This window comes from Penicilliopsis zonata, assembly GCF_001890105.1.
Source record: "Penicilliopsis zonata CBS 506.65 unplaced genomic scaffold ASPZOscaffold_12, whole genome shotgun sequence".
Taxonomy (NCBI): Eukaryota; Fungi; Ascomycota; class Eurotiomycetes; order Eurotiales; family Aspergillaceae; genus Penicilliopsis; species Penicilliopsis zonata.
This window is the reverse complement of record NW_019208921.1, coordinates 819,455-846,507: the sequence shown is the minus strand read 5'-3', so window position 1 is coordinate 846,507 and position 27,053 is coordinate 819,455. Positions and strand designations below refer to the sequence as shown.

The following is a 27,053-nucleotide window of genomic DNA, read 5'->3' as shown; positions in this document are numbered from 1 at the left end:
TTTTATGCTAACTAAATACTCGAGGACATATTGGTCTGATTGTAGTATTACTGTGTATATCAAGTATATACTATGAGTACTTGCTCTGGGACTGGTTCTGCCCAGGGCTGACATTTTTATCCTGGAAAGATAACTACATAGATTCAGCTGGCTTCAAGGCTTCTCTTTTATTGAAAGACCCGTCATCAACCAAGGATCGAATAGAAGCTCCTTTGCAGAAGCTCGTTCTTCTGGCAGCCAACACAACATGCGACGGAGAAAGCGAAGGAAGTCCTTTTTCTCTTCTCCCTCAAGTCGCTCCTCCAGGATCTCGAGACTGTCGGCTTGGATTGAAGCTGCCTTCCACTGCCCTGGAAGGAAGAAATCAGTTAATATCATTCACACAATGAGGTAATCAGTGAGCTAGTCAGACTGACCATGCTCGTCCCAGAACTGGAGGCTTCTTTCACTCCGCTGGAGAAATTGTAATGGCGGGCGCCCAAGCACGGCCTGCATCTCAGCCAGATGATATTCATCGTCCAGTTGGCGGGCAGGATTTCGGGCTCGAAACAAATGATGGTATTCAAACAGATCCCATATCTAACATGAGCTATATAAGTACTTGGTTTATGGATTATGTCGAGGGGCCATACCAGCATGCCGACATTCCAGATATCAACCTTGTAGTTCCAGGTCATGTCTAAGATAACTTCAGGCGCCCGATATAGGTCCGGCATGATGTCGCCCTCCTGCTGCTCAATGCCCAGCCTAGCCTCGCCCAGATCACAGAGGACGGGCGTTCCGTAGGAGAGAGCGAGTGGCCGTGACAGAAAGACAGTCCGATCTTGCATGATCTTACGTGAAACTGGCGCTTCGAACTCTCTCTGTTCGAACTGGGACAGAGTAGAGTCATCTTTGATGCCGAGCAGGATATTGTTGGGTTGGAGATCTATCGAATTGGAGTTTTCTCTATAAATATACAGTTCTCGTTTGCCCTATACGGATACTTACCAGTATGGATAACTTGTGCTTCCGTGTGAAGGAAGTCAAGAGCAGCGAGGACATTCCGGATGGTCGTCCTGACCATAGCGCTGCTCATCACCTTCCCAGGAAGTAGCCGAGTAAGCTGGCTAAGACTGATCCCCAGCGGTGGGTGAACGAGACAAGTGTGCAAACTATCTCCATTAGGGCTCCTGGCCTGGAAGACGTCAATCAGTGGACGAAGACACGTCTGGCCTGCGTGGTCGGATTGAATTGTTTGTAGGTGGTGGTAGATCTCAACCTCATGCGTCGCTGTGGATGCTGTATACACCTTTAATGATATATAACAGTGGTTTCTGTTATTGCCAAGTTATACAAACATGTACATTATAGTATATTATGGTAGAATTACAGTACTTACATCAAGTCTCGGCAAAGCCACACTGTCGCGCTGGATCCGTAGCCCAACTTGCCCACAACTTGATATCGGCAGTTGAAAACTTCGCCAATATGCACAGGATAGAACTTTCCTGCTCGATAGCTCGGGATTGTCTCTTCTTCAATACGTACAGAAGGATCGATGAGATCCCACCCGGAACGCGGGAAGACGCGCGGTTCCCAAGGGGCGTGTTGATCAGCCATATATCGCTTATTCAAGCGTCTATAACAGTATGAGAATCGTGGGCGAGATAGTATCGATGAAAGGATGAAGAGTCGCCTTTTCTCCATATTTTGTTGCTCGAGGGGGTGAAGGAAGAGCAAGAGCTGCCCAGCTTGTTTCCCTCAAACAATCGGATTAACTATCGGGCCTATTAACTTCAATTAGAAATTACTTATCAGCATTACTGAATATATTTTAGGGATAATTAAGGTTGATAATATCTTTTATAATTAATACGTAGAGTATTACCTGATGGTTGGTTTATTAAGTAGCTTAATTGAGTGAAGTTATATCATAAACACCATTCAGGCACTTTTGGAAATATATACTTCTAAATACTTTAAACTAGCCCACTTAGCAATTCAAAATGCCATAGTGACGAGATTTTACAGAGAATTGAAAAACCCTCAAGTCATCAAGTTATGCTGAGCCAGTCTATTCCTCCCGGTCATACTTTTGTCTTTGCTGTCCTTTGCATATAGAATGACCACAAGAGAACAATTATTTATGTCTATATAGGATCATGATTAACCAGGCTTTAAGTGCTTAGATATAGTTATCTATATAAACTGACATGCAGCCAGCTCGGGAGGGCAGCAATTACCAGCTAGATCCTAATATATTCATCTCTCTATTTTTGAATATTATTCATCAGCGCTGCTGTCTCACCACAGGGTCTATAAATATTTCAGCAGACCTAGTGAAAGTTGCTCGCTATTCCCTGTCAACGTTTACTTCTTTAGTTCAGCCTCGCCCCCATTGCTTTCACCCTTGAAAATTGACCTGCTCATTGCATCGTCAAGTTTTTTTTCACGTCTCCCATCAAGATGAAAGGGTTAGGGTTTAGGGCTTTTTGTTATTTGTTCCTTAATATAACTCATAAAGGTAGGATTGAAGTTAGCTGAATTTTATCATAATAATATTCTCTATCCTTGATCAAGCTAAATTTATATAGTTGGCCTTGATATCTATATTTCAATTAAATCCTCAACTTTTGTTACTAGTATATTTCAGCTTAATATAAAAAGTATGAAATGAAATGTTATTGCATGGTTGCAAAGACTAGCTATGTAGTTTTATTTTTAATAATACTTTATCTTTACTATTTTAGTGATTTAATAGTCCTCTCTATATAAAACTAGAGAGTCTATAAGAATATTTTGAAGAATAATATGGTATATGCATTCCTTTTCAAACGATCTCCCTTGGTTTATTGATAGTTTATTATTGATCTATCTTCGCAGCCATCTCCATCATACCAGTGGTGGGATTCAGCCTCCATGCGGTTGACTCTGGGACGAACTTGATTGAGTTCTCCCATCGATCGCTGATCCACGGTTTTCTCGGCATTCTTGCTGGATTCGTCGGGTCCCAGTTGCTTGGGTAAGAGCAACGTCTGGTACTGGTGGAAGGGTCTTTTCGTGGATGGATTTGAAATGTCTGTCTAGATCTGCGGGGGCAGCGAACATCCGAGTGCACAAGAGACAAGGAATCGTTCGTGGGGGCTTCTTGTCATGGTTTATCTTAGCTAGGTTTAGAATTTATGTAATGTGTTAATATTATACATTATCTAGGTAGCCAGTATAAAATAAAATGCAAAGTACTTATGGTGTGACACCTAGAATGTAATATTGAATCAGGTCTAAGAGAGCGGTGTATATTCTAAACAACCAGCTAATCTTGGTATACTGCCCATGCTACAATGAGACAGCAGTAACATTATCTGACAAAGGCATGCAGTCCATGGAAAAGCTGATCCAGGGCCCCTGACCCTGGGAGGCCGTCGTGTGGTTGTAGGTCGGGTTGAAGGCCATCAACTGGCCTGGGGTGGTACCGAGCATGGCAGCGAGATCCTTGTAGGTGCCATAGTAGAACTCGCCTGGCTGGACGATGCACTGGCTGGGGTAGCACTGCGGGATCTTGATGACTTGGCCGACCTCGACGGGGGCGTCGGGGTCGCCCATGTTCGGCACCCAGGCGGTTGTCAGCAGCGCCTCGACGGTGAGGTTGAGCTTGAGCGCGATGTACGCTATGCTGTCGCCCTTGAGCGTCGTGTACGTGTGCGGGCCGCCCATGATGCAGTCGGCGTATGTTGCGTTGGGCTCCGGCACGATCAGGCACGACCGGTTGTCGGGGTCGCACACCTCTGGCGGGATGAGGATCTCCTCGCCTGTCAGCAGCGGGAGGATTGCGTCCGCCATGCGGTTGTAGCGCGCAATGTCGCACACGCCACGGTTCACTGCCTCTGCGACCTCGAAGATGGTCTCATTCTCGCTGGTGTAGTAGACACCGCTCGTTAGGTTCAGCGCCGTGATGTCACACCACGCGTGGACCAGAGGGAGGCCCAGAGCCAGCAGGAGCAGCAACATGGCGGTGGAGGTATGGAGATTGAAGGAAATGGTGGGGGGATGAGGAATGAAGTCCATTGTACCTGGGGATACAACATCTTTATACTCTCTGCTGGACCTCTTGGTCAAGACAGTAATTCGACTTATGACGCACAGGTCTGCTCTGATTGATCTATTGTCCGCTCCCTGCTTTGGCTGTCCAATGAGGCAGGAGATGCAGGTCATATGCACTCCTGCGGACGGGCTGATCGTTCCTTTGCAGTATAGAGCACGGAGTAACCACGGAGGAGCTAGTCATGGTAGGACTGACTAATATCAACTGATTAGAAGGAGGAGGTACAGAGCTTTACAAGGTAAATGGAATATATAATAGTATACAGTATAGAGTATCGTTGAATAATAGAGAACATGGATAATCAGGGATAGAGTAATGCGCTGGAAGTGATAGGTCAAATTGAGACCAAGATAAGACTGGTCTGCAGCACGGACTTAATTCACTCTCCATGCCCAGCCATCCCCACATTCCACCGCCGGACTATAAATGATCTCCGGGAAGATTACTCAAGGGCGGAATTGAGGTTAAATAATGGTATACTCGGCTGACCAGGCAGTTGCCTACTCCAGAGAAGATACTAAGAATTCCTCTTATGAATAGTATTCTATCTCTTCTCATCGATCTAGATTGTCTGTTAAGATCTTTCCCCACAGGGACATGCTGGTTTGCTCGGAAATACGGAGCACCGAGTACACAGTGTTCACTCCTGCGTAGCCCAGAGTACGGGCTAGTCCTCTTTGGGCTATTCCGTCGTTTTTCCGACGCTATGGAAAACTTTATTTTCACTCACGTGATCCTTTCCGGAAAGATGTTTTCCCGGAGGATCCCTGGATCTGATTCTGGTCTAACCCAAAAGGATTACGCGAAGTTGAGCCGAGGCCGATGAAATGCCATGCTTCACCGCCTTCCTCGAGCAGAAATGCGGGTCCCACATACGTGTCTCTGTCGCGTCCTCTTCTGCTGTCTCAGCACGGAATTACGGAGTCCGGAGTATAGAGCGTCGCAGATATAGTTTCGCGATCAAGATGCATTCGCTGATCCCGGAAGTAATATGCAGCCTATTCAGGCTGTTCACAGCGCACTCTGTGGGTGATCTGCCAAACAAGCTTACAGGTAGAGAGTCAATCAGACGGTTATAGGCCAACCACTATTCTCAGATGCATAGTGTGTACTTTAAATTGCACTCTAAATCCTCACTTCGCTTAGACCTGAAGATACCTGCCTTGATCATACTACTAGCGTCTCTCTCCATGTGCCTAGCAATTAGTTGGCACTCCAAAACCACCATTATCTTGGCTGGCATAGCCCCGATGAGTCGTCACTCATCTTACGCTCGGCAGCATTAAACTTAGCATTAATTTTAGTAATCATGATAATAATAATGCCAGGATAGTATTATTATGCTTTCTGGCAGTGCCACAGCCTAGACCGACACTTCGTTTGCGGTTCTTGGCTCATATCCGTGGCTCGGCGTGAAGCCTCTATCAAATGACGGTGTGGCTTAGACAGATTGCCACAGGTGCAAACTCGATGGAAAGAGAACTCTTTCTCCCTTGCTGCAGTCCATAGTATGATTTGATAATTGTCTCCTTAAAGATGAGACTCCATTTAGTTTCAGGCTAGAAGGACTAGCGATGGATCTGCAGGCGCAATATTAGGTTAGGCAGTATCTACCCTTGTCTAACAACGGCGGCTTTACCTCTGCCACACAAATTTCTACAGCAACTGCGAGCAAGTAATTATGGCAGCCTGCAGACTGATTAACCTTAATTGCGTGACGCCATCTTCTAATCTTCTCCCGTGGTTGACCCACGCGAAATGCCGAATCCGGGCGATCTCCGAAAAAAAGACTGACGCAGCTTGACGGACAAACGTATGCAGATCCACCGATCGACATCCATGTTAATATACTTGGCTGTGGTAAGATTCCAGAATCTAGAGGTATATAAAGAAGTAGGTGTGGCAATTTCTCATCTGATCTGCACACACTTTCCTTCTATACTCTCTTTAACCAGATAGACTACTATACCAACTAAATACTATTTCTATTACTTCTACAATGAAGAAGACCGCCGGAGCCATGCTGCTGGGCAGCATTGGCGCAGCCAATGCCAGCACCTTCAACTGCTCGGCCAGCGCCTTTGAGGCCATCATCCCCTCCAATGCCACCGTCGTGCTCGCCCATCGCGTCGCCCAGAACGGCACCTTCACTCCCCCCGCCGCCGACACTGGCTTCCCCGACCCGGCCTACCAGCTGCCCGCGCTGTGCGTTGTGCAGATTGAGATGCCCACCGATGCCAACACCACCTTCAACTTCGGTCTCTTCCTCCCTGACGTCTGGGAGGGACGTATGGTGTATGTAGACACTATATCCAGCTGATGAACTATTCTGTTACTAACATACGTACAGTGTCTCTGGCAACTCTGCCTTTTCCGGAGGTGTCAACTATGCTGAGATGGTAGCCATCCCCAACATATATCCATAATAGGTTATATACTGATTCATATAGGGCGCCGGTGTCACCTATGGTGCCGCTGCCATGTCGACCGATACCGGCCACGACTCGGCATTCGACAACTCGTGGGCTGCCAACCCCGAGTCTGTGACCGACTGGGGCTGGCGCGCGATGCACCTGTCGGTCGTCGAGGCCAAGAAGGTCATCGAGAAGTACTACGGCGAGTCGCTCAAGTACAGCTACTACAACGGCTGCTCGACCGGTGGACGCCAGGGTCTCAAGGAGGTCGAGGCCTTCCCCGATGACTTTGACGGCGCCGTCGTCGGTGCCCCCGCCTGGTGGACGAAGCATCTGCAGCTCTTCAACATCTTCTCTGCCGAGTACAACTACCCGACCAACTCCAGCCACCACATCAGCGATGATCTGTTTGCCTTCATTGCCAACGAGACCTTGAAGCAGTGTGGTACGTATCACCATCCTCCGCATATAACCCTAAACCCTAACCCTAAACCCTGAAACTTGCTAATACTTTCAAGACCCCCAGGATGGTGTTGTTGATAACATCATCTCCGACCCCCGCCGCTGCGATCTGGACCTGGAGGTGATGCTGTGCGACGCCAACGTGACGGACTCGACGACTTGCATCACCGACGACCAGCTGGACACCCTGTACCACTACTACAACGACTGGGTCGAGGCCGACCAGACCTTCATCTTCCCCCACTACGAGATCGGCAGTGAGACCGGCTGGGGAATGGCCCCGGACTTCAGCTACATCGAGTACTTCCTGGGTCTGGGCACCAACTTCACCTGGGCCGACTGGAACGCCAGCATCATCAAGCTGTCGGACGAGTTGAACCCGGGCAATGCCACCGCCGACGACTTCGACCTCTCCCCCTTCTACGAGAAGGGCTCTAAGCTGATCCACTACCACGGCATGGCCGATCCCTCCATCCCCACCGGCAGCAGTGTCTACTTCTACAAGCACGTCCAGCGCACCCTCAAGGCCCTGGGCATCGATCTCGAGGAGTTCTACCGTTTCTACCTCATCCCCGGCATGGAGCACTGCGGCAACACCCCCTCCAACATGGAGGCCCCCTGGTACATTGGTGGTTCGTCTCAGGCCTCGACCATCGGCACTGACGGCTCCGGCAACCACCTCCACGAGAAGCCCGGCTTCAACGACCCCAAGCACGACGCCCTGCTCGCCATGATCGCCTGGGTTGAGAACGGCACCGCTCCCGACTACCTCATCGGTACCAAGTTCCACGATGAAACCACTCTCGACTACGTCACCAAGCAGCGTCCCATCTGTCCCTTCCCCGAGCAGGCCAAGTACATTGGCAACGGCAGCCTCTGGGAGCCTGCCAACTGGGAGTGCGCCAGCCTCTACTAGACACACTTGTACATATATATATCCCTTTTGTTCTAGATTTAACTACCAGCTAGACTAGTCTTTTAGAAATCATAGACAACTATATCCTTGAAAAATGCGGAATATTATAAAAGAAAATATAAAAGAGAAGATCATTAAGTTGTTATGTAATGTTTGAGGCCAAATTAAAAAGTCTATATTATTTTCAACTTCAAAAAAGTCTGCATCAAGTGGGAAAAAAAGTATGTTGAAATGTGTAATGGACTTGCGATGGCAGTGGTACATGATGGGACTTTGATATGATATTTAGGGGATGGTTAGTGGAGCAAGTACGGTAGGTCAAAAACAAAGCAGTTTGTAGTAGAGCAGAATATGTAGTAACTATTAGTCATGACAGCGCCTTGAGATGGATCATTCTGACTCCAACAGAACAACCGCTTCCTCTTGGCCAAGGGAGGGGGAAAGAAAAGCAAAGAAACATTCAAGCACTGTTGTCACTAGTCAAATAATTACGGCAGATATGATGAAGCTCTTGGAAAATGGCATATCTCAAAATCGGTGAGAGTAGTCCTCTTCAGATATAGGTATGACCTTCTTAAGTACATGACGATTCACCAATTCGCAGATCACCTGGGCTGAAAGGACAACTCGACATTTCCGGTAAGTTCATCCTCACACATAACGAATTGCCCTGCTTCGGGGATTTATTTTGGTAAGAGATGGCTATAACCCGTTTCTGACGCCAGAACAAGCCCATCTTCCGATGGCCACACATCCTTTTTCCCTCTCTGTCTCTTCGTATCGTCGCGCTTCTCTCCTGTATGAGTCGCATGAATGAATTCTAAATGATCCTGGTCCTTCACGTAGCCATGACTTGACACGTGGGTACCACGGAGAAGTTGTTGGTCATCCTTAAAACAGAGAGTGACGTGGTACCCTAGAGGATCTACTTGGTGGACGCCGTTGATGGAAGTAGTCTTATGGATTTCAGATCTGATCTCATGAGACAGGTTAAAAGCGGTTAAGGCCAGCTGAACTCCAATCTATAACGCAGACTTAATCATGGCAGTAAAGGCCCTGTACCTGATAAGAATTTCCTTGGGGTAAAGCTTCTGATCTCTTGCCGTTTGGTACGCCAAAGTGATTAATTGGCGAGCTCGTTCTTCAGTCTTTGGGACAAAGCCCCTGTAGAAGAAATACTTCACAACATTAACAGTAGACATGATGATTATTGAATCTATAAAGGTAGAAATAGATAAGACAAAAGGTGCTTCTATTTAAAGCAAGCTAGATCTTGAAGATCATAATAAATAGAAGTGATTCATAACAATGAGATATATAGAGGACATTTGGCATTGATATAGCTATATTTTATAGAATCAATAATTAGGTGAGATCTATACTGATTACTTTTCCCTAATAATAGTTCACTCAGCAGCCGCGGCCAAAGACTACTGAGTCAAGCGCCTATATGATAGGCTATGGTTGAATCAACTGTTACTAGCAAAATCATAGAGTATCTAAATATAGGCCTTATGCAGTCATAGGGCTTGGTATAAATGAATCAATAAGTATGGTCAAATAGAATTCACGAAAGATTAATCAAAGCAGTAGCATCTATTACGCTGGGTCGCCGGCTCGGAGCAAAGTTCACCCCTAGTTCACTTTGCGCGTGGCTCCTCAAAACCTTCGACTAAAGCCAGTGGATTACGCGCCGAGGGTCAACTTGAAGCAAAGACCTATCCACCCCTCAACCCAGTTCTTTCCGAGAAAATGAAGTTTTTCCTAAGTCCATCCCTCCCGCGGTCTTTGTATTCACCCATATCATTTTCTCGCCTTCATTGCACCGCTGGCAAGATACCAAGGGAACCGTTCCGCCACAGTCAATTTCGCTGCATCTTTTCAACGTCTGCGGCCATGTCCGAGACATCGGAAAGTGACTCAATAGTGCGTCACTTGTACGTTCCCATCGAGGGTGTGGAGAAATTGGAAAGATACAGAGCAGGAGGCTACCACCCCGTAGCGATTGGAGATCGGTTCCACAATCGCTATCGGGTAGTCCAGAAGCTCGGCCATGGCTCGTACTCAACAATCTGGCTGGCTCAAGACGAAAGATTCAACAACAAATACGTCGCTATCAAAGTCTGTACAGCAGACTCGAATCCGCACGAGTTGAACGTGCTTTTGGACCTTTCCAGGTCGCGACAGATTTCGCATGATAGTCTAGGCCAAGCTATGATACCTTCCATCTTGGACACATTCAAAATCCAAGGACCCAATGGCACTCACGCATGCTATGTGACTCGCCCAGCGAGAATGAGTCTCTCAGATTCAAAAGATGGATCTTATATTCGCCTTTTTAAGCTAGAAGTTGCGCGGGCGTTGGCAGCACAGCTTGCAATTGCAGTAGAGTATATACATTCACAGGGGATTGTCCATGGTGATCTTCACTACGGCAACGTCCTCATTCAACTTCCCTCTGGATTTGATTACGAGAAGTGTGGTCAGCCAGAGTCTGAGGCCATCACTCGTTTCGATGGCAAAGAGCTTCCTCCCAGTGTCCCATCCCATGCCATTCTACCAATCTGGCTCGGAGAAGCGAGTGAAAGTCTTGAACTTCCAGAAGCTAAAATTCTACTCTCTGACTTTGGTGAGGCCTTTTCTCCTGCAAAGGACAAGAAGTTCGAGTCTCATACTCCTCTTGTGAACCGAGCCCCGGAGACTCGCTTCGAGCCAGACAAACCGCTTTCTTTTCCCTCGGATATCTGGTCGCTTGCCTGCTCGATATGGGATATCGTTGGGCAAAGTCCACTGTTTGAGGGGTTTCTGGCGGCCGAAGACGATATAACCTGCGAGCATGTTGATGCACTTGGCATTCTGCCCTTTGAGTGGTGGAGCAAATGGGAGACCCGACGAAAGAAGTTCAGCGGGGATGGGAAGCCGATAAATCGCCAGTCATACCGATCGTGGGAGGATCGTTTCGAAGACAGTGTGCAGCAGCCTCGACAAGTAGAAGGAATGCCACTATTTGAGCCCGCCGAGCGTGATGCCCTTTTCTCCATGCTCAGATCGATGCTTTCTTTCAGACCAGAAAGTCGCCCTTCTGCTAAAGAGGTTCTCGCGTCTGAATGGATGGTGAAATGGGCACTACCCGAGTGTGAAAAGGTTTGGAAGTCTGGCTTGGTCAGGTAAGAGGCATGCTAGACTGCTATTCAGGGTAAGATGCAAGGGTTCTTGAATGACGGTTCAATAATTGCCTTCATTTAGAGATGACTTGGGCCTATGATTTCCTCCATGTGTCCAAGTAAAAATTGTCAAATGTATAGAATATATGTAATGATTTAGATAAGCAGTACTACCTATCTCAGTGATTTTCAAAATCTAAACAAAATAAAATAAACTCTAGACAATTATTTAACACCAGATCAAGACTATAAGACACTAGGAATAAATCTAGATATATAAGGTAATTATTTATATTTTAAAGAATCATTTTAGATAGTACAATATATAAAAAGAACAATTTGGGCTATTAACTTCCCATGTAACTACCCTATTCTAGAGGAGTTAACTATAAGGTATTAAATAGTGGGATATTGATCTATTCACTACCCTCTATAGGAAAGCTTATATGTGCCAGTGATGGTTGCCATAGACAACATGACTAAGACTGGAGGCGGTAGGAGAGGCGGCATCTAAGGCGGTGCTGGTATCACATCTATAATTGGTTCACCTGTGAATTGCGGTAGTGATGACATCTCCCCTCCCTGGCAGTTGTGGGCAGTTCCTAGACATCTTTCTTTTCATTTCATCTACATCTACATCTACAACTGCTATCAAGGATTCGCCAAAGATAAAGTGCCTCCTTCTCTCCAGAAGGGGCAGCGGAGAGTCTGTTTGTTTGCAACAGCGCCAGAACACCCAGACTGGAGGAATATACACCTTCTCCACGGACACGGAATCATCGCAGACCCTGCCAGACCTTCTCACAGCCGCTAGGGAGCGTATTGCCTGCTATGAGCCGCAGGGTTATAAGGAGGAAGGCAAATTCAAGGCAGGACTAAATGCCTTTCTCGACTGGCTGCCGCCGGGTGGCTGGGAATCGATAGCAAGAGACATCAACAATGCGACCACTGATAGCGAGCTCCATGATGTCTTTTTCAACCTCCTCACTGCCCTTGCGATTCCCAGTAAGTGCTACATTCTTTATGAGAATCACAGTACTAAGATGCTCTTATAAAACAGTGAAAGCCCGGTCGAATAGCAGTACCGTCACCGAATCCCCACAAGCGAATCGACTTGAGGCCGTTGAGACTGTGGCTTCAACACTAGATGAACCACAGTACCGAGAAGAGACATTTCGAGAGCTCTGCAAGAAGCGAGATAGCTATCGCTGTATTGTCTCAGGAGAACTAGACACCAAGACTTGGATTGAGAGAGGGAGGCCCGACAATGAGGACAATTGTTATGTGGACGTAACCCATATAATTCCCTTCGCATATGCGTCTTGGGATAAATCAACAGTAAGCGGGATCTTCACTGCTTATGGAATTTGATGATTGCTGACCAGTAAGCCACCACCGGGCCAGCGAGCCACTGCCTGGGAGGTTCTCTATCGGTGCTTCCCTGGCGTTCGGCATATCGGAATGGCTGTCACCTCCATCAATGACCTGCGCAATGGTGTCACACTGCGAGAGTCGATACACAAGGCGTTCGGCCGTTTTGAGATAGCATTTAAACCCACAGTGAGTGGATAGCGTAAACCATCATGTTATTCATATAATCAACTATCACATATCTTACTGTCTATTGCAATTAACAAGATGTTAGGGCCATGTCAATGTTTACGAGAGAAAGATCTTCGGCAATTTCCCCAAATCTGAGCAAAGAGGTTTGCCGGGGAGCACTAGGATCGAGCTCACACAGGCAGCCGACACAGAGGGTCTGGAACTACCCAGCGTCACTCTTCTTGATTGCCATTACCGACTGTGTGAGATTTTAAATGCGTCGGGCATGGGCGAGATAATCGAAAAGCATTGGGATGACTGGGAGGACCTAAAGGCGCGTGGAGGGGGTGTGATGCGACCCGATGGAAGCTCTGATATCGGTCACTACCTTGAAGTCGCCTTGTGGGAGAGAGTAGTGGGTTGATGCCTATGATACCTAGTGATTTCATAGATTTATTACATATAATAGAGATGAACTTCATTCCCTTGGTTGGCTGAAGCTGTAGTTCTATATGATTAATAGATATATTTTTTATTAAATATATATTTCTATATATCTGGCCATATTAATTCACTACTTATAATCACCACTAATTAGCTTTAATTATTCATTATCAAAAAAAAGAACCCCGCAGTTGAATAAGATACTATATTTATAACTAGAAAATAGCCTAAGCTATAACATATATCTATAAGTTAATATGTCATCTATCAGCGTGCAATAGACAGATACTGACTTGTTACTAAAGAAACCCTCTATGGCCTTTCTTCAGACGCTCCAGACAGTCGACGACCTTTACAATAGACACTGCCTTTCAGCACTTTCATGAGAGGCGAGGCATCTTCAAGATCTTCCCTCTCGATCAAGACATCCGACGGCCTGGCGTCATCGAGGGATTAGAATGAGCCCCGACGTATTACATGTAGGGCTGTACGACAAGATGGCAAAGACGCGCACACAAGACACAGGCAACTGGATGTGAAGATACCGTCTAAGATTGGATCCAGCAGCGGACCCGTACCAGACCATCAGGGCTTGGCTTGCAGCATCGAAGGTGGGACATTCAGATGCAGGCAGAACTGGTGTTCCTGGGCTGTGGTCTGAGGAGTCGCAGAGAACACTTTGAATAGAGAAGCGACCGTGTTGATGCTATTATGTTATTATACCTGCCCTGGTCATATGAGAGTAGTTATAGCCCAATTCTGCTGCTAGTTCTTCCTCTCGCTTCCTATAAGCCTCAGTTTATACTCCTAGAGTGCTCCCAATTGATACTATATTTCTATGGATAGATACCAATACTATAGAGACAAATCTAGTTAAATTCATAGGGTTATGGTTTAAAAATGGAATACGGCATTAATTTACCACTTGCTCAAGGCTTATATAATAACGGAGACATTCGCACATTCGTCATCTTGCATCCTGCTGTTGTGGGGTTGAGGGGAATGAGCAGGAGAGAGGTATGTGACTGTATATCATGTAGTAAATTGTACTACTAAATGATAATGCAGACGGGTCACTTCTCCACAGACAGGATCATGCTGTGGCCTGTGGCAGGGTCGCATCTTGGCAGAGGCCGCTTGACAGCCAATGCAGCCCGTCAAACCGGGCAGCAGTGCCCGCTCGGAGTGTCTAGCGGAGGAGCCGTTACGCGTCCCCAGCAGGCCACAGGAATGCGGCATATTGAGCTCACACCGCCAGGAATCTGTGGGGAAGCCACCCACAGCAGGCAGTCGGGGCCTCATCAAGCTCCGATGCAGCGCAGTGTAAGCGACGGGCCGAAGGAGCACCATCTTCGCCGGGGTCTGGGGATAGGCCAGCAACCCCACAGTGGAACGTGGAGAAGGAAGTCTAACCCCACGTTGGTGCTGCAAGTTCCCCATAAACACGGCGCACGTTCCCCATGCAGGTTGCCCTGGTTGGGGAAGCGTGCGGGGTAGAGTCGGGGCTCGGGTATAGACCGAGGATGGAATATTCGGACAATAGAGAGTCTACCGGAAAAAAAATATATAAACAGGGGCAGCCCCCCCCGCCATTGACGATCAGGACAGGCAAGCCGAAGTCATCAATTCCTCCCACAATGCACAAGCCCACCCTCCTGGCCGCGACGATGTCGGCGGCGGCCGCCCACGCCGCCAGCCTGACGGACATCTGCACGACGAGCTACATCGAGTCCAAGCTGCCCACCTCGGACTTCAACGAGGGCATCGAGATCGACAGCTCGAGCGTGACGGCGGCGGTGGTGTACAACGCCAGCTCGAGCGGCTCGTACTTCTTCCCGGCCACCAACTTCGACTTCTGCAACGTCACCTTCGCGTACACGCACGAGGGGCTGAATGACACCGTGCAGCTCAACTACTGGCTGCCCGCCCCCAGCAGCTTCGCCAACCGCTTCCTGGCCACGGGCGGTGGTGGCTACGCCATCAACTCCGGCCTGACCGTGTCCGGCTCGCTGCCGGGCGGCCTGGTGTACGGCGCTGCGGCAGGCCTGACGGACGGCGGCTTCGGGGGCTTCGACAACCAGTTCCAGGCGGTCGATCTGCTGGCCAACGGCACTCTCAACTGGCAGGAGATGACCATGTTCGGCTACCAGGCCATCTACGAGATGACCATCGTCGGCAAGGCGTTGACCAGCAATGTTTATAACGTGTCCGACTCGGAGAAGCTGTACTCCTACTACCAGGGATGCTCCGAGGGCGGCCGTGAGGGATGGAGTCAGGTCCAGCGCTTCGGCGACGAGCTGGATGGTGCTATCATCGGCGCCCCGGCCTTCCGCTATGCCCACCAGCAGATCCAGCACATGTATTCCAATGTTGTTGAGCTGACCGAGGAGTACTACCCGCCGCCCTGTGAGTTCACCAAGATCATGAACGAGACCATCGCCGCCTGCGATGGTCTGGATGGTCTGGTCGACGGCGTCATCGCCCGCACCGACCTGTGCATCCTGCACTTCGACATCAGCACCCTGGTGGGCGTCCCCTACGACTGCCCGGCCACGGCGGCCACCCGCCTGCCCGCCGAGCCCGCGTACCCGGCGCAGACGGGCAACGTCACGGCGCAGGGCGTGCGTGTCGCCCAGACGATCCTGGAGGGGCTGCACGACAGCAAGGGCCACCAGGCCTACTTCTCCTACCAGCCGGGGGCCACCTTCACCGACGGCGCCACGCAGTACGACAACGAGACCGACTCGTGGGTGCTGGACATTGACTCCCTGGGCGCCATCTTCCCCGAGCGCTACCTGTTCCTGACCGAGGAGATGACCATGGACAGCCTCACAAACGTCACCTACGACACGCTGATCGAATGGATGAACTGGGCGTGGCAGAAGTACGACAGCACCCTGCAGACCACCTGGCCCGATCTGACCCCTTTCAATGTCGCCGGCGGTAAAGTGCTGCACTTCCACGGCGAGGCCGACAGCAGTGTGCCCACGGCCTCGTCGGTGCGCTACTGGGAGTCCGTCCGCCAGATCATGTACCCGAAGATGGACTATCTCGAGAGTGCCGAGGCCCTGAACGAGTGGTACCGCCTGTACATCATCCCGGGGGCTGTCCACTGCGCTCCCAACAGCGACGAGCCCAACTCGCCCTTCCCGACCACCAACATGGCCGTCATGATCGACTGGGTCGAAAAGGGCGTCGTGCCGGAGCGCCTGAACGCCACCATGCCCTACAACGACGACAAGGAGGTCGAGATCTGTACCTGGCCGCTGCGTCCTCTGTGGCACGGCAATGACTCTGTCATGGACTGTGTGTATGACCCGGAGTCGCTGGCTACCTGGCATTACGACCTCGATGCCTTTAAGCTGCCTGTGTATTAGGCAGGTAATAATAATATTAGTATAACAATACCATCCAGAGTATAGGACTTTTATATCATAGACCTGCTAGATAAACCTATTATATCCGTCTTATCCTAGTACTATATATGAGTACACCTGAGATATTATTCTCAAGGCTCTAACATGGAATCTAATAATCCTGATCAATAATGCAGGAGGCATAGATATCAATATAGAATAGTTATAAGACAAGAATCATATCCTTTAGTCCTGCACTGATTAAGCAGTTATTAATAATAATTAGAATGCTCTTTAACATAATAAAATCAGAATAAACAGAGATTTAGGACTAGTATCTATAGATATTAATATAGAATTAATTAGAATCATTATTACTAAGTGTTATAAGTATGAGCAGAGCAGTTTATTGTAGAGCTCTACTCTATAATATCTAAATTAAATAATAATATTATAGCCCCCTTGAGCCCCTCCAGTGAGGGTATTCGATTGAATATCTCACCTCTGAGTTGTTACCGTCTATACTGTGTCCAGCTCAGTAGTGGCTTCTTCCTCTTCTTCCTCTTCTTCCTCCTCTACTTCTAGCTTCTGGCCACCGCATGGGACTACAACTCGGATACCTGCTATATGATCGAGGGCGAATTCACCACACCAGCGGTGGCGATCCCATACTTGTCCTCTGTCTTCTACGTCTACTTGGACTTCTACTTCTACGTCTACGCCAGTTTCTATCTATACTGCATCTTCCAGTGTCGCTAGCCGTCCTATTCCTTTGATCTCTGCCAGCCATTCCAATTCTTCTGGCTCTCTCGTCCCTTCCAGTCGTCCAGGACATCCACGGTCTATAGCACGACTGTCGTCACCGTGCTGGTTTGTGAACCATACCTAGATTAATTCATCTTAATATTATACACTATTCTATATATCACCATAATCAACAGCTGTTATCTATAGATACCCCCCCCCCTCGTTCTTCCACGACCCCTCGTAGTGATGTTCGACCAGATACTCCCCCCGATCTTTCGGCCACTCGGCTTGGGACGCCGCAAACGCAGCATCAGGCAGGACAAGAACATCCTGCAGCAGCATAGGGCGAGTGACGTTGACGAGATCTGCAAACCCTACCGGCTCGCCCATCTCCAGCCGGAGGTTCTCGAGAATAGCCACCGTCATCGCCTGCGGACCCGTCACATTGACCACGTCGCTGATCGTCTGCATGGTCAAGCCCGAGATGGAGGTCTGGTACTGCGCCGCCGACTCCTGCAATCCCGCGACGATGTACCGGATCACCGCCGCGAAATGGCTACTGCGCGGCTTCGCCATGACGGTCCAGCTGGCGAACTGCTCGCCGTCGAATTCAATCCCCACCAGCACGTTCGTTGCGTTCCGGTACGGCTCGGGGATCCAGCGCTCAATCGCCGCATGGCACGTCACGTCCAGATCACTCCAGATCCCTCCGTCCGCATATAAGATCAACTGGCGCAACACGTCTGCCTTGAGAATCGGCACCTGCAGCGAGAGATAGATCTCTACTAGCTCGGGATACGCACCGTATCGTTCCCGGACGTATTCATCTGCGCTGGCGTCCGTCAGCAGCTCGTGGCGCAGGTAAGGCGTGTGCAGACGCCAGCTTCGTATTCTTTCTTGGTTCCGTTCGCTGATCTCGGAGCTGCTCTTCTGCCATAGCTTCGCGGGGAAACGCTGCCCTCGCAGGGTCTCCCATGCCTCACTAGGGGGTAGGGGGAAAACATTGACTGGTGGAATGGTGCTTTCGATTGGACTGTCGGCCGTGTAGATGGGGTATCGTATTAATACTTTATAGAGAAGCACAACAGTAATGCATATTAAAAGAGTGCGCGTAAGGGGAGCCATTATATGATCAGAGAGAGAGAAAGAAAGGATAAAAGAGCCAGTTTCGGCTTGAGCTGGGATTTTAGATTTGCACTGAAATTGGTCTTTTTTGCCGACATCCAATCACATGCGGCCCTCTTCTATATAGTAAAGGGGTATCAGCCAATATGTATGACTTTTAACCACAGAGTAAAATAATAATATAAACAGGTTAAGATTAAAAAGGATAGGAGTGTACCTAGGGCCCGGGATATAATATCGCCAGCAATGTGATCTTTTGGTGATACAAGGCGTGTCCTTATGAGAATGATTACAATTTCTGAGTAGCATAAAAGGTAGAATAAGGGGAAAGGCAGGGAGAGAGAGGATTCCAGAAAGATAGACTTAGTAGACATTGCAAAGAGCCCTACCAGGAAATGTATAGAGTACGAGCCTAATACCCTCGCTACGCGAGGGGGCTCAAAGAGGGGGCTATAATCAGTATTATTATTATCTTAATTAAGATATTATAGAGTAGAGCTCTATAAATTAAAGCTGCTCTAGACCTACAGCCCTGTATTCACAATTATTTACACTAATCTAGATAATTAGTGAAAGAGTCTAGGAATCGCCTAGGAATTGATGTAGGGATCACCTAAGAATCACCTAGGAATTGCCTAGGAATCATCTAGGGAATCGCTTAGAAATCAGTATATATACTCTATTAAAAGCTGAATTAAAAACTTACCTGGATAATAAGAAAAAGAAAAGAAGAGAGAAAATAAAAGAAATAGATTATATAGGAAAATATGGACCTTCCTAAATAGGATTAGCTAATTGTGAACATTACATCTTGGTGCTAAGTAATTGATATTTCTGTATAACAGAGAGTAAAGTAAAGTAAAGTGTATTCCACAACTTTTAGTATGAAAGTAAAAGCTGCAGGCCACGTCAGCAAATGCTGTATCCCAGCCCAAGGCAACTAAGAGTATACTCTTTACAGGACTGGGTGTCAGTTGAATGCATGAGATGACCCATAATTCGACTAGGAGGACAATATATGGGGTTTTGCATATAGCAAAAAACATGTTGATTATTAAGAAATCAGCGGCTGCGTATTATATCACTTTTAGCTTTAAATCTAAGTAAGGATTCTATTGGCAAATGCAATGTATCCACAGACAGCATTAGAACATGTTTTCTTTCTAGTGAGTAAATGCTTACTGGGATGGTCATGTTTTAAAAGGGCAACTCCCTGCCACTAGAAATTAAACCTGTATTTAGTCTTATTCACTGATTCCTCTTCTTAAACATTAATTCTTCCTAGAGCCCATGACTCTATTATAGTCCACACCATGTCTCGCTCCTTTTCAACTAGTGTTCGGTCTTTGCTCCAGATCCTGTGGAAGAATACTGATCGGGTCGCGAAATACGACGACATCACCAAGTCAATTGAGGAAAATCCCAAACTCAATGGCAAGGTGGAAATCGCGTAAAGACACTGAGCTGTCAGCCTTCATTCAGGGGCGAGAGCACCCGTCTATCCAGGACCCAAAACCCCGAGTTCTAGGCAGATATATAATGAAGAGGGTGTGCGTATCACTTTGGGCACTGGCATCATGATGGGGAAGTGAAACTCTCTAAGAATAAATATAATGAATAAATGTTGTTGAGGACTTTACTTTACTTAGTTTTTATATAATTACAGTACTCTAATTGGCTATACTCCAATATTTTAGCTTGGAATTGTTATCTATATTACCAGTCGCCCGGAGGCATAGTATAGCTCTATGATAGAGTACTCAGTAGCTACAGGGTATGCAAACTATATTAATAATTCTGGCCTGTGTTAAAGATCTAGCTATAAAGCATGTAACTTGCAGGCAACTCTATTAATCATCCTAATATAATGAATAATGGTCTCGCCCAGGTCACTGCTGATGTCTCTATATCAGCTCCTATAGTCACGCTCCTATTTATCTATATTAGTTCCTATTAAGCTGCTTCCAATAAATCAACCTATTGAGGAAGAGTGCACGCTTTATTATAAACTCATTCATTATTATCCTGTGCGCATTCATGAAGTATTCAATAAAAGATACCAGATTGCTGCTAATATTAGATAGGGAACAAGCTTAATAGTGTGGTTGGCATAGGACCTTCATTAGTATGTTTATATTACTAACTTAATCTTCAATGTCTCTAGCCTAATGTAAAGATGGTGCTGGCTCCCGCCGCGCTATGTTGCAGTCAAAGTCAACATGAATAGTTTTTCAAGCTGAAAATTACTCAGCACATTACGAAAGGGGACCCTCACCACGAGGGTCGGTACTTTGTTCGTACCTTGGTCGATTCTTTCGATGTCCAAGGACCCCATGGCACCCATGTCTGTATGGTCTTTGAGCCCCTCGGCGAACCTCTTTGGATATTGAAGGCTCGATTTCAGGGGAACGTCATCCCACCAGACACCCTCAGACTGGTCTCTAAAATGATCATAGAAGGCCTCGACTATCTTCACTCTCAATGTCCGGTTATTCATACAGGTACAGGGATATCTTTCCCTAAATAATTGACCTAGGGGTACCATACTGGCAGCTAACTCAGATACTTAAGATTTAAAACCCGATAATGTATTAATGGCTCTCCGTGAGCATAGCAGGCTACATCTGGTTGCTCAAGACGAAATCCAGGAACCCTTGCCTCAGAAAGGACTACAAGATCGGACAATATACTTATCACGGAATTACTTTGGTCTTCAAGGTCAGGAAATTGGCAGACCGGTAATCACTGACTTTGGACTTGCGGTGCGCGGAGATCAACGTTCTTTCTACCATCATTCTATCCAGCCAGATGAATATCGCGCTCCCGAGGTCATCCTTGACGCAGGGTGGAGTTACAGCGTTGACATTTGGAATCTGGGGGTTTTGGTAACAATATCAAAAGCAATGCGTTTGGAATGAGGATGGCTGAGTAAACACAGATCTGGGATTTGCTCGAAGGAAGTGGCCCCTTTGATATGGCAAAGTCTGGAATGGAGACGCACTCTGTTGAAAGACATTTGGCTCGTATCATCGCTTTGATTGGCCCCCCTCCTATGGACCTTCTTCAAGATGGAAAGGAAAGCAGTCGATATTTTGACAATAAAGGTACTGACCCATAACCCAGCGCTATCTCTTGCACTAACTGAGTCTAGGGAGATTCAAATTTCCAGACCTTATACCGGAATGCCGTGGGATGGAGGATTCATTAACCTCCCTTGAAGGGCAAGATAAGAGAATGTTCCTGGATTTTGTTTCAAGGATGGTTCAGTGGCGACCAGCAGATCGGAGTAAGCCGGAAGAGTTGCTCTTAGATCCTTGGCTTCGTCAACCATAGAGAGTGTTACTTTTCAATCCATCTTCGGATTGTCATTATCAACATTATTGGACTGATGGTGGCAATATCATAGGAGTATTCTGTTGATAAGAAATAGGTATACTGGGAATGAAGAGGGTGGACATTCGATTTTATGTTCTTCATTTACAGACCCAAGAGGCAAATTAGACAGATAAGAGTCCTCCAAGTACTGAAAGGTTTGAGTGTAGAAAGGCCCTCGATGATAATTAGAGACAAGTCATTGATATGTGTTCTTATTCTATAGGCTTCTATATATCTTATATTGAAGGTAAATAACTGAATTTCTTATAAAAGCTGTATTGAGGTTATCCTGCATCTCTTGATTTAAATATAAGGGGCTAGATGAAGAATGAAATGGTGTGCACCTTGGCTATTTTTAATAGTATTCTTCACACCTCCATAGGTCATATATGCTTATAGTGATAATATAAAGGTTTCGAGGACATAAAGTACTACACTTGGAGTCTTAATCAATAATTCCTATAGGACTAGTATGCTCTGCCGTCTCTACAATATATTATCAACTCATTGTGATTGCTATATACTAATATTACTCGGTGAACTTCAGCTGCAGCTCTGCAGAACCATACTCGGACCGGTTCTCCTGCTTGAACATGTCCAGCTTCATTGTGTTTCCAGACACATTGCCAGTGAAACTAGACGCAGTCAGTATGGAGTATCATCTACGAAGTACGTAGGTAAACTATGTACCAATAGTAAGTATCTTCGCCAGTGAAGATCTCAATCTCGCCAGAGGACTGGTCGTACTTGGTGATGGTGCCGGACCAGTTGTAGTTGGCCTTGGGATGGCCCTCGTAGCTCTTGGTCCACTGCCCGACCAGGACAGCCGTGGATCCCTCGCGGAAACCGCCGTCAAAGGCAAAGGAGATGACCTCGTCCACGGCCGTCTTGGAGGACTTGTCCGCCGTGTTGGACGTGCTGTTGAGCTTGCCGACGTAGACGCGCATTTTAGAATGATAGATGAGATGAGAGAGATGAGAGAGATGAAAGTGATGGAGGTGATGGAGGTGATGGAGGTGATCCAGGGGAGGCCTGTATTTATAATTGAATGTGCTTTGACAACACATCCTCATGTAGTCCAGGTTTATGCAGTCCAGATTGTAATAGAGAGGTCTAGACAGTGAGGGGTAGAATAAGTACAAGTACAGAGTATGAAGCGTTACCTGTATTTAATGAATAAATAAATTAAATAAATACATATATGTATTTCTATAGAGGCTATATCTCTACAATATTTCTCCTCTCAAAACTCCATCCAACGAAACTGTAGAGTATTTAATGATAGAAGATTACAATCTACTGCTAATGCACTTATCAGAACTATACTTTAGCATCATTAGTAGAGTGAACCTTCATATTCTACTGCAGCTAGAGATAACTACTGCAACCATAGAAGTACTTGTAACAATGCAGATAGTATATGAGACTGAAAGCCCCTACTCTTCTGAATGCCTCCTCATGGCGGAGTCTCGGCAGGAGACTCGCCAAGTGGGGAATTAGCCGGTACCCCGCACCCCCGCCTCGGAGTTAAGATTAAGAGTACATAATACAAGACATCCACATAATGATAAATAAAAAAACAACTACCACACAAACACTTTATATATCCCTCTACAATGACCACCAGCCCCATTGCTGTCACCGGCGGCCTGGTACAAGGCCACACCGAGTCAGACCCGACCATCACCGTCTTCCGCGGCATTCCCTACGCCGCACCCCCCCTGGGGCCCTACCGGTTCCGTCCCCCCCAGCCGGTGACCCCCTGGGAAGGCGTCCGAGAATGCACACAGAACAGCGCTGTCAACTACCAACTGCCGCCGCCGCCGAAGTTCTACGACACGCTGGTTGGTGTGCCGCAGTCGGAGGATATCTTGTACCTGAACGTGTGGGTGCCCGACAGCGCCAAACATGACGGACCGTATCCTGTGTTCTTCTGGATGCATGGGGGAGGGTTCCGGGAGGGGGGGAATGCAGACAAGAACTTCAATGGCACCGGGCTGGCACAGAAGGGTAAACCAGACACTCTTGCGCCGTGACTATGGATTACTGAGATATTCTTCTAGGCGTCATTGTCGTCGTCCCCAACTTCCGACTCGGCATGCTCGGGTTCCTGGCGCACCCTGAGCTCAGCAAGGCCGAACCGTCTGGCGCATCGGGCAACCAGGGCATATTAGACTGTATCCAAGCATTGCAGTGGATACAGGAGAATATCGCTGCGTTTGGCGGGGATCCCGGCCGAGTGACCATTGGCGGTCAATCGTCCGGATCAGCAATGACCAGTAAGTGTGTATTTGACCCTATTATAAACAGCTATTTGCTGATAGACAGCCATCCTGCTCTTTTCCCCCATTACCAAAGGCCTCTTCCACCGCGCATGCATCCAGTCCGGGGTTCGATCCCCCCAGGACCAGATGATGCCCACGATGGCTCCCTCCTATCGCCAGCTGCAGCACGCCGAGGAAGACGGGGTCGCGCTGCTGCGTGAACTGGGATTCTCCAGCTTGGAAGAAGCCCGCAAGCACCCGGACCCGCTGCTGTTTGCGCGCGCAGCCCTGAAACGCGACGCCCGCTACTGGGGGCCTCCGCCCTTCTTCCGGGCGGTGCTGGACGGACATGTGTTTGTGAAGCCGTACCATGAGACTCTCCGCGACGGGCCCCCGAACGACATTCCCATCCTGACCGGCCAGAACGCCAATGAAAGCGGCGTCTACGCCGAGCCACGCTTCACCCTCGACGATTTCCACCAGTGCGTCCATGAGCGGGTCGGGGCAGCGTTTGAAGACCGATACCGCGCGGTATACCCGCTCGCCAACACGGAAATGGGCCAGGGACCGCTGGAGACATGGAATCTGTCGGCACAGGAGCAGACACGGGTGAGTACGAGCGAGTGGGCGCGGCTGTGGAAGACCAAGGCCTCAAGCCCTGTGTTTGGATACTATTTCACACACGCTCCGCCGGCGTATCATGGATTCAAGCCTGATTTCTCGGCGCCGAAAGTGGCCGGCTTCACGCAGAACAAGGGCCCGTTGACGGGGGCCTTCCACGGCGCAGAGTTCGCGTATACCTTCAACAGCGTTGTCACGAGTGATATGCGGCCGTGGACAGACCGGGATCGATACGTCGGCGAGGTGGTGTCTACCCTCTGGAGCAACTTTATCAAACACGGGGATCCGAATCAGGGGAGACCGGAAAGAGTCGCTCGTTGGCCGGCGCTGACGGAGGATCCAACAACAATGTTAGAGCTGGGGGGGGAGTTTGACACCATCTCCATTGCCAGACCAGAGGCGATTGACTTTTGGACCTCTTTTATCCAGACAGGAGAGGCGTGGTGAGACTGATTAGAATGAATACCATACTAACAATGGATCTATTTATGATAGTTGATTGATCATGCAGGCAGGCTAGAATGACATTTCTCTACTTACATGAGACTGGCCTATAGATTATCTAATATATTAAAATTTCCAAGGTCTGCCCTTTTACACGCCCATCGTAAGATATGAGATGGATGAATCTCCATACCAATATCCAACATATCTATAACTGACTCTTGTCTCAACCCCGAGAATATCCCTAACCTTTCCCCTCACGGACCTCACCGTGCAGCGTGCAAGCTCGAGGGTCTGCACTGCCCGCTGTGGGTTCCATTAGCAAGACGACTTGCGAATAGCTACGGGCGGTTGTCTTCTAGCGAGATCCGCCTGGAAGATTTACCCGGGACGGCTGTATTTCGGGAGACAGCTGGATTGCCAGTCCCCTGCTTGCAGAACGGTTTACAGGCATGGTCCACCAGCGTAATCTTGAGTAGATTCACAAACTATTAGATGACATGACTTATTCTTCATTGCTCTCTTAACCCACATAGCCCCTCCTGGCACTCCCCCAGCGCAGCGTGCAGATATCGCACATCGTTTGCCGTAAGCTGCAGCGCCTCTCCCTCAGCGTCGAGCACGACATGGGCTGCCAGCCGCTCGCGCAGGGCCTGCAGCACTTCCACCCCGTCCTGCAGGGTTAGATGGACCAACAGCTTGTAGACGCCAGGCAGGTGGCGTGTAGGAACGGTGTAGTGGCCGATCTGGGCGGTGGCAGTGGTCATCTGGGAGTCGTCGACGCGTTTCAGCCAGCGACAGGCGCGGCGAATCGCCCACAGCAGGTGGAAAACAGGCTGCGGGAGGGTGCAGCAGCGCTCACAGGCCAGCAGCGCCCTGGCTGCAGCCCACACGGCACTCGTGCTCTGCATGGCGCGGTCGAAGTCTTCGCTGATTTCTTCCCTTTTCGGCTGGGCCATCGTGTCCAGCCCCACATGCACGCAGCCGCCCCCACAGCCGCCCGCGCTGCTCCCGCCGCCACACGGAGCCGAAGACGGCCCCGCGCCCGACCCGATCCGATGATGGCGCGGTGCCAAGCCTCGCTCAATAGTAGTACCTGTGGTATTACTGCCGTCTCCAATGGAAAAGACGAGGCTGTCCATCGTCTCCCCTGGCTGGAGCTCCCCTACTGCAGAAATCTCGCCAACGTACCCTGGTGATTCGCTTGTCGGGGTCCAGTACGGGCCCAGACCTGGCATGTCCGTCATGTCCGTCAGGTTGACGGTTGCCCATGTACTGCTGTATTCCGGATTCACTGGACTGCTGCATCCGGTTGACGTAATATGACTGCCCTCCGGGCTCAGCAGGGCATTGGCTTCGCGCAGCCGCTGGGCCTTCTCGAGGGTTTTGCGGTTGTGCGACCCGCGGGGCTTGCCGATGCGCCCAACATGGCCGTAATGGCAGGGCACACGCAGCTCCTCACAGCGCACACACGGGCTGCGGCCGCTACATTTGACCTGCAAGCTATTAGCCAGCGATCAATCGTCCACACGGCACTGGCAAGCACCCCGTCGTACCTTGGACTGGTGGCAGTAGTCGCATGCTTTGCGGAGACGGAGGGCCATGGAGAGTACAGTATATCAGTAGAGGAAGATGAGAGGATACGGCTGAGAGGATACAGTGTCTATATACATGCCATCGTGTACAGCTCGGCCGAGGCCGTCTTGCAGTTATTTCCACTATGAATGACCCTAGCTTATGCTGTCCGTTTGATTCAGGCTGAGGCATCAATTCAGGCTGAGGCATCAAACAGGCTTAAGGCATCAATTCAGGCATCAATACACCTTCGAATTCAGGCATCAGGCCTAAGGCATCAAATCAGGCCGAGGCATCAAATCAGGCACCAGACAAAGACTTCAAGTTACGACTTCACCCGACATTCTCTCCTCCTCCTCCTCCACTCTCGACACCATGAATGAATCTGCCCGTCCGATCACGTCCTGTCTTCCTTGTCGCCGCCGCAAGGTCCGCTGCGACCGCCGCCAGCCGCGATGCGCCGCCTGCGAACGCGGCCACCACGTCTGCTCCTACGCCTCGCGCCGAGCTGCCGCGACTC

At 48.7% G+C, this 27,053-nt stretch overlaps 13 protein-coding genes across 13 annotated transcripts; 7 read left to right on the top strand and 6 right to left on the bottom strand.

The window, feature by feature from the left end:
* Window positions 1-33: 33 nt before the first annotated feature.
* On the bottom strand, window positions 34-1,685 carry ASPZODRAFT_100384 (hypothetical protein). The gene is made up of 5 exons (XM_022720764.1): window positions 1,382-1,685; window positions 991-1,316; window positions 633-928; window positions 417-579; window positions 34-350 (listed from the first exon to the last, which is right to left on the bottom strand). Exons 1-5 carry the CDS (start codon window positions 1,600-1,602, stop codon window positions 154-156), a joined length of 1,203 nt encoding a protein of 400 aa, XP_022579666.1. The 5' UTR covers window positions 1,603-1,685; the 3' UTR covers window positions 34-153.
* Window positions 1,686-3,265: 1,580 nt separating this feature from the next.
* Window positions 3,266-4,449, bottom strand: ASPZODRAFT_679089 (hypothetical protein). Its single transcript, XM_022729493.1, has 2 exons — window positions 4,348-4,449; window positions 3,266-4,278 (listed from the first exon to the last, which is right to left on the bottom strand). Exon 2 carries the CDS (start codon window positions 4,192-4,194, stop codon window positions 3,319-3,321), a length of 876 nt encoding a protein of 291 aa, XP_022579665.1. The 5' UTR covers window positions 4,195-4,278; window positions 4,348-4,449; the 3' UTR covers window positions 3,266-3,318.
* A 1,655-nt stretch (window positions 4,450-6,104) lies between these two features.
* On the top strand, window positions 6,105-7,876 carry ASPZODRAFT_70719 (hypothetical protein; the record flags this gene model as incomplete). The annotated part of the gene is made up of 4 exons (XM_022729694.1): window positions 6,105-6,379; window positions 6,435-6,483; window positions 6,535-6,943; window positions 7,017-7,876. The coding sequence occupies 4 exons, from the start codon at window positions 6,105-6,107 to the stop codon at window positions 7,874-7,876; spliced, it is 1,593 nt and encodes a 530-aa protein (XP_022579664.1).
* Window positions 7,877-8,543: 667 nt separating this feature from the next.
* On the bottom strand, window positions 8,544-9,078 carry ASPZODRAFT_100375 (hypothetical protein; the record flags this gene model as incomplete). The annotated part of the gene is made up of 2 exons (XM_022720763.1): window positions 8,544-8,848; window positions 8,939-9,078. The coding sequence occupies 2 exons, from the start codon at window positions 9,076-9,078 to the stop codon at window positions 8,560-8,562; spliced, it is 429 nt and encodes a 142-aa protein (XP_022579663.1). The 3' UTR covers window positions 8,544-8,559.
* Window positions 9,079-9,549: 471 nt separating this feature from the next.
* Window positions 9,550-11,226, top strand: ASPZODRAFT_134565 (hypothetical protein). Its single transcript, XM_022723565.1, has one exon. It carries the CDS (start codon window positions 9,773-9,775, stop codon window positions 11,045-11,047), a length of 1,275 nt encoding a protein of 424 aa, XP_022579662.1. The 5' UTR covers window positions 9,550-9,772; the 3' UTR covers window positions 11,048-11,226.
* A 289-nt stretch (window positions 11,227-11,515) lies between these two features.
* ASPZODRAFT_160603 (hypothetical protein) lies at window positions 11,516-13,070 on the top strand (the record flags this gene model as incomplete). Its single annotated transcript, XM_022726478.1, has 5 exons — window positions 11,516-11,534; window positions 11,788-12,045; window positions 12,101-12,378; window positions 12,430-12,600; window positions 12,686-13,070. The coding sequence occupies 5 exons, from the start codon at window positions 11,516-11,518 to the stop codon at window positions 13,004-13,006; spliced, it is 1,047 nt and encodes a 348-aa protein (XP_022579661.1). The 3' UTR covers window positions 13,007-13,070.
* Window positions 13,071-13,926: 856 nt separating this feature from the next.
* ASPZODRAFT_144448 (hypothetical protein) lies at window positions 13,927-14,523 on the top strand (the record flags this gene model as incomplete). The annotated part of the gene is made up of 2 exons (XM_022725006.1): window positions 13,927-14,043; window positions 14,095-14,523. 2 exons carry the CDS (start codon window positions 13,927-13,929, stop codon window positions 14,521-14,523), a joined length of 546 nt encoding a protein of 181 aa, XP_022579660.1.
* A 140-nt stretch (window positions 14,524-14,663) lies between these two features.
* Window positions 14,664-17,141, top strand: ASPZODRAFT_27150 (hypothetical protein; the record flags this gene model as incomplete). Its single annotated transcript, XM_022728081.1, has 2 exons — window positions 14,664-16,394; window positions 16,968-17,141. 2 exons carry the CDS (start codon window positions 14,664-14,666, stop codon window positions 17,139-17,141), a joined length of 1,905 nt encoding a protein of 634 aa, XP_022579659.1.
* Window positions 17,142-17,330: 189 nt separating this feature from the next.
* On the bottom strand, window positions 17,331-18,254 carry ASPZODRAFT_100364 (hypothetical protein; the record flags this gene model as incomplete). Its single annotated transcript, XM_022720762.1, has 1 exon — window positions 17,331-18,254. One exon carries the CDS (start codon window positions 18,252-18,254, stop codon window positions 17,331-17,333), a length of 924 nt encoding a protein of 307 aa, XP_022579658.1.
* A 1,946-nt stretch (window positions 18,255-20,200) lies between these two features.
* ASPZODRAFT_2111073 (hypothetical protein) lies at window positions 20,201-21,648 on the top strand. The gene is made up of 5 exons (XM_022727735.1): window positions 20,201-20,379; window positions 20,431-20,755; window positions 20,826-21,139; window positions 21,193-21,358; window positions 21,406-21,648. Exons 2-5 carry the CDS (start codon window positions 20,605-20,607, stop codon window positions 21,585-21,587), a joined length of 813 nt encoding a protein of 270 aa, XP_022579657.1. The 5' UTR covers window positions 20,201-20,379; window positions 20,431-20,604; the 3' UTR covers window positions 21,588-21,648.
* A 510-nt stretch (window positions 21,649-22,158) lies between these two features.
* ASPZODRAFT_27148 (hypothetical protein) lies at window positions 22,159-22,618 on the bottom strand (the record flags this gene model as incomplete). Its single annotated transcript, XM_022728080.1, has 2 exons — window positions 22,320-22,618; window positions 22,159-22,264 (listed from the first exon to the last, which is right to left on the bottom strand). The coding sequence occupies exons 1-2, from the start codon at window positions 22,574-22,576 to the stop codon at window positions 22,159-22,161; spliced, it is 363 nt and encodes a 120-aa protein (XP_022579656.1). The 5' UTR covers window positions 22,577-22,618.
* Window positions 22,619-23,222: 604 nt separating this feature from the next.
* Window positions 23,223-25,096, top strand: ASPZODRAFT_134563 (hypothetical protein). Its single transcript, XM_022723564.1, has 3 exons — window positions 23,223-23,639; window positions 23,693-23,908; window positions 23,958-25,096. The coding sequence occupies exons 1-3, from the start codon at window positions 23,246-23,248 to the stop codon at window positions 24,959-24,961; spliced, it is 1,614 nt and encodes a 537-aa protein (XP_022579655.1). The 5' UTR covers window positions 23,223-23,245; the 3' UTR covers window positions 24,962-25,096.
* A 374-nt stretch (window positions 25,097-25,470) lies between these two features.
* On the bottom strand, window positions 25,471-26,562 carry ASPZODRAFT_144443 (hypothetical protein; the record flags this gene model as incomplete). The annotated part of the gene is made up of 2 exons (XM_022725005.1): window positions 25,471-26,454; window positions 26,515-26,562. The coding sequence occupies 2 exons, from the start codon at window positions 26,560-26,562 to the stop codon at window positions 25,471-25,473; spliced, it is 1,032 nt and encodes a 343-aa protein (XP_022579654.1).
* Window positions 26,563-27,053: the final 491 nt, after the last annotated feature.